This window comes from Mustela putorius, unplaced genomic scaffold (genome assembly GCF_011764305.1).
Source record: "Mustela putorius furo isolate JIRA1106 unplaced genomic scaffold, ASM1176430v1.1 tig00003898_pilon_pilon_pilon, whole genome shotgun sequence".
NCBI lineage: Eukaryota > Metazoa > Chordata > Mammalia > Carnivora > Mustelidae > Mustela > Mustela putorius.
This window is the reverse complement of record NW_025422047.1, coordinates 31,514,576-31,519,106: the sequence shown is the minus strand read 5'-3', so window position 1 is coordinate 31,519,106 and position 4,531 is coordinate 31,514,576. Positions and strand designations below refer to the sequence as shown.

The following is a 4,531-nucleotide window of genomic DNA, read 5'->3' as shown; positions in this document are numbered from 1 at the left end:
TTCACTGACACTTTTATTACAGCTTATCCAAATTCCTTGGTTACTTTTCTCATACAAACTGTAAAATACTTGATTTGATCACATACCCAACATCAAGTTAAAATTCCTTTGCATTTATTTTAAATGCTTTGCTCCATTTTTTTTTACTGAAATATTTGTATGTTCTAGAGCTATATGTAAAAAAATACAATTTTATTTTTATATTGTGGTTTACTTTTTAAATCCTCTACATTCACTGAAATAAAGCAATAGTATTATATTAATTTTACTGAACAAATATGCATAATGAAAATTTAGTTCTAGTAAATTTCCTGCTTTTATTGCCTTCTGTATGTAGGTATTTATTCACAATATCATATTTCCTTTTAGCTATAGGCACTATAGTTCTATTCAAGATGAGTACATTACTGCCTATCAGATCTAGGAAATCTTCTCATTAAAATATACTGTATTTGAACAAAATAATGATTATGCAACACACTTTGAAATCATTTTTACTACATATAAAAAGTGTTTAATTTTTTCCAAAAAATCCCTCCATAAAATTGCAATGCATTGTGTATACTTACCTTATATCTCATATGGCAGCAAATATGGTACTTCCAGAAGAATACTGACATCCATCACATTAAATTGCCTATTAATTTGCCCTTTGCTAGTACCATAGTTCGTTGAAACTAATTTCCGAGTTTTTGTTTTATGATTATATAAACATTGAAAGCTTAGGAATTACACCTAATTTTATGTTGGTAGATATTTAATTAATATTATAATAAAATTCAGGAAGGGGGTGCCTGTGTGGCTTAGTCATTAAGCCTCTGCTTTTGGCTCAGGTCATGATCCCAAGGTCCTGGGACAGAGCCCTGTATCGTGCTCCCTGCTCAGCGGGGAACCTGCTTCTCCCTCTCCCACTCCCCCTGCTTGTGTTCCCTCTCTCACTGTATCTCTCTCCATCAAATAAATAAATAAAAATCTTTAAAAAGATTAAATAAAATAATATTCAGGAAGAATCCAATGTTACACAATATTAGATCTAGCTAGTGGTCTAAGCTGGGGCTATAACAAGTATCAATTAAAAGCTTAGCAACCAATTTTAACAACAGTGAAAAAAGGAAATTTGGTCAAATTATTTGATTTTGGTATATGGTACTTACACTGTTAAACATCAGTACTTTGACAAAAACTGTGAGGTTGGAAGGATAGCTTTTGTACCTAAAGATGTCAGACTGAGCAATTAATGCGGTTAGAATTTGAGCAAGCATCTCCAATTCCCTCATCTTATAGAAAAGAGATATGGAAGCTGAACTAGGAGTTCTGGTGTCCTTTGCCACTGTAATTTTTGCTTCTGAAAAATAAAATTTGCAACAGACACAAAAACACTTAAAAAAAACAATGACTGAGCCATCAAGTTTGGCCAAGAGTCCCCTTTCCTTCTTTGGTCAAAGTGAAAAGTGGTACCCTGAGGATAGAAATCACAGAAATGCTTGCACAGTAAAGGTGGTATCCATCAATTTAGTTAGAAACTAATTTGGAAAACAATATTTTCTCACTGACAAATTTCTATACCTGGACCTTATGTCATTCCTGCAGAACACAAGATACATAATTTATAATAAGGTATACAGTGTTCTATAGGGATATGCTAAATTTTTAGCTGGTAAAAATAATTTAGTGGGATATAAAATCATTGCCCAAGTAAACAAGAAAATCTGTTGCATTCCTTATGTCATTACTTTTTTTTTAAATGTCATTACTTTTTAAAGATACTTTGGCCTTATAAGACCTTTTTTATTAAATTATCTGAGTTATAAAAAATTAATACTATAAAAACCAGCTATTTCACTCTCTATTACAAATCAATCTTTTGCCAAAGATCAATTCATTATAACTCAAAATACACTACTACATGATATCTATAATCTTCATGATGTCAATAATAAGTATAATAATTATTCTAGTATTTTTAATTCCATAATTTATTTAAAAAGTTACTTTTCTAAATGAAATATGTAACAATCCAGAGTAACCAGCAACCTAGTCCACCTTGTCACTGTCTCACTATCTTTAATATGTAATCGTGACAGCCTAATATATGCAATTATTTTCCCATTAGGAAGTCTATAAGTTAACTATCACCAAAGAACATCAGTTTCATCAAGCAGATTTTTTTGGTGTGGAAGAAACAACAAAATTGGCTTTTCAAAAAACCAAATATTGCCACTAAGGCTTCAAATGTATGAGGTTAAAAAATGGAAGCTATATACAAAACATTATATTATAAACGAAATTCACAATTTCAATTTTAAATGGCAGGCTTGAGATTTTTCTATGGCAAAATTAATGTAATTATTCTAGGTAAACAAAAATGCTTACTACTAATGGTTAAGTTATTCTACCATATTTCTGATTAAAGGTAGACTTGTAAAACTAGGTTTATTTTGTTTTTAAGTAGGCTCCAAGCCCAGCATGGAGCCCAACACAGGGCTTGAACTCAAAACACTGAGATCAAGAGTCAGAAGAGGCTTAACAAACTGAGCCATCCAGGCACCTTATAAGACTAGTTTTAAGTGACATACAGCCATTGGTTTTTCTCTCTGCCTTTTAATGTGATCCACTGACATATTTAAATTATAAAGGAAGTTAACAACCCCTTAATTTATAACGAGTTTGAAGTTTATTTTACAGCACTTTTATTGAGACATCATGTAACTACTGAGCAGGACTGTTTACAAATGCAGTGCTTGGCCTTTGAGACAATTAAAAACTTTTAAGTACTAAATTTTACATCATGATTTGTTTAACTTAAGAAGTATTATGATGGTGAAAACTAACAGAAGAAAATCTAAAGCAAAAATATAATGATTTCCACAAAAACTATATATTCCTCCCTCATATCAAAGGAAGGGAAGTAGGAAGGAAAGAAGAAGAAAAGGAGAGAGGGAAAAAATAGGTGAGGAGAGAAAAATGGCAAGACAGGCAAGAAAAATACTTTTTTTCTCCTGTTTGCAAAAAGGAGGGAAACTCTGAGGTCTCAGCAAATAATGTAATCAACTGAGTCAGTTTATATTAAGGCATCTTCTTTACATATTATTGAATCCCATCATGCCTTTCATATTGCCAGCAGCACCCTGTTGAAATTGCCTCATCATTGACTGAAGTCCTGCCATACCACCTGGAGTAAAAATAGAGTAAAATCAGGTAATTATTAGGTAGCACTTGAAACATGTATTATTCTTACCAAATAGGTACTTTAACTTCTAAAAAATTTACTGGGATCTGATTACGATCTGATCATCAGCCTTAAAGAACATGCCAATTAAAAATCTGTATTATTAACCAGCATCCTTATCTATAAAACAGAAAAAAAAAAAACCTACCTCATCAAATTAGAAGGAATAAATAAGATAATATACGAAAAGATCTTAGAACAGTACCTGTCACACAGCAGTGAGTCAATAATTCTAAACAAAAGAATTTTTTCTGGCAAGTCCAAAAGAGTCTTGTTGTAAATAGTAACCAATTCTGGGGAGTGGAGGAGTTGTTTCATAGAAGTTACAGGAAGAAAAGAATTCACCATTTATTACACATCTATATGCCCTGAGCTGAACTAAATGCTTTCATATATATTAGCTCACTTAACTGTCACAATTTCCTGACGAGATATTATCTGTGATTTTACAAAAGAGGAAAATAAGGTTCAGAAAGCTTAAGGAATTCTCCATAGGTCACACAGCAAAAGTATAACTGGGTTTCAAAATCCTTATATAATTTCAAAGTCTCATCATTGAAAATATCCAGATTCCAAACTAGGACAAAAGGTCACTGGAACAAACATTAACAGATGATGATGAAGTACCTTGCTCAAAAATCACACAGATGGCAGCAGAAGAGGGAATAAAACCTCATTTATATAGCACTATTCCAACCATTCAACTTAGAATTCAGATGACTATTTCCCTCAAATCATACATCTTTTGAACAGATGTTTATAATATCACAACAGAAGGCTTATTAAAACTCAACCTTTATAAATTAAACTGTGTATTATAAACTGGCAACAATTTTGTATTTACCCATGTGATGAAGAACTCTTGGATCCATCATTTTGGCCATTTGTTGATTCAGTTTTGCCATCTGTGACTGACTCACATTCTTAGACATGTCACCACCTGGAAAAAAAAAAAAAGGTTTGAGGAGAATGCAATATAATCAGTATTGTAGAAAGTTTAATGAATTGAGGAAAATTTTTAAAAAATCACCTACAACCATACTACCCTTACACATTATTTCTATTTGTACATATTCTCTTCTAATCTTTATCTCAAATACATACATATTTTTGAGAAAGAACAAGGGAAATTCTATACTAAGGGGCATTTAAAGGATTTTTTTAAGGGCTATGATTTTTGTTATTACAGAACTGTATCCAGTGATTCTTGACAGTAAGCTACAACAATGCAAGTCATATGGGAGAATAGCAAACAAAAACCTGACTTTATAGATAAGGGTTCACAGGGAAAGAGCCTGGGTT

At 31.9% G+C, this 4,531-nt stretch overlaps 1 protein-coding gene across 3 annotated transcripts in view; it reads right to left on the bottom strand.

Moving 5' to 3' along the window:
- Window positions 1-2,673: 2,673 nt before the first annotated feature.
- Window positions 2,674-4,531, bottom strand: part of SRP54 (signal recognition particle 54) — a 42,468-nt gene continuing 40,610 nt past the window's right edge. For all 3 annotated transcript variants that reach the window (XM_045067821.1, XM_004773349.2, XM_004773350.3), the window contains 2 exons: window positions 4,074-4,169; window positions 2,674-3,172 (listed from right to left, as the gene is read on the bottom strand). In XM_045067821.1, coding sequence (XP_044923756.1) covers window positions 3,081-3,172; window positions 4,074-4,169 — 188 coding nt within the window. In that variant the 3' untranslated portion in view covers window positions 2,674-3,080. The remainder of the gene's footprint in view (window positions 3,173-4,073; window positions 4,170-4,531) is intronic.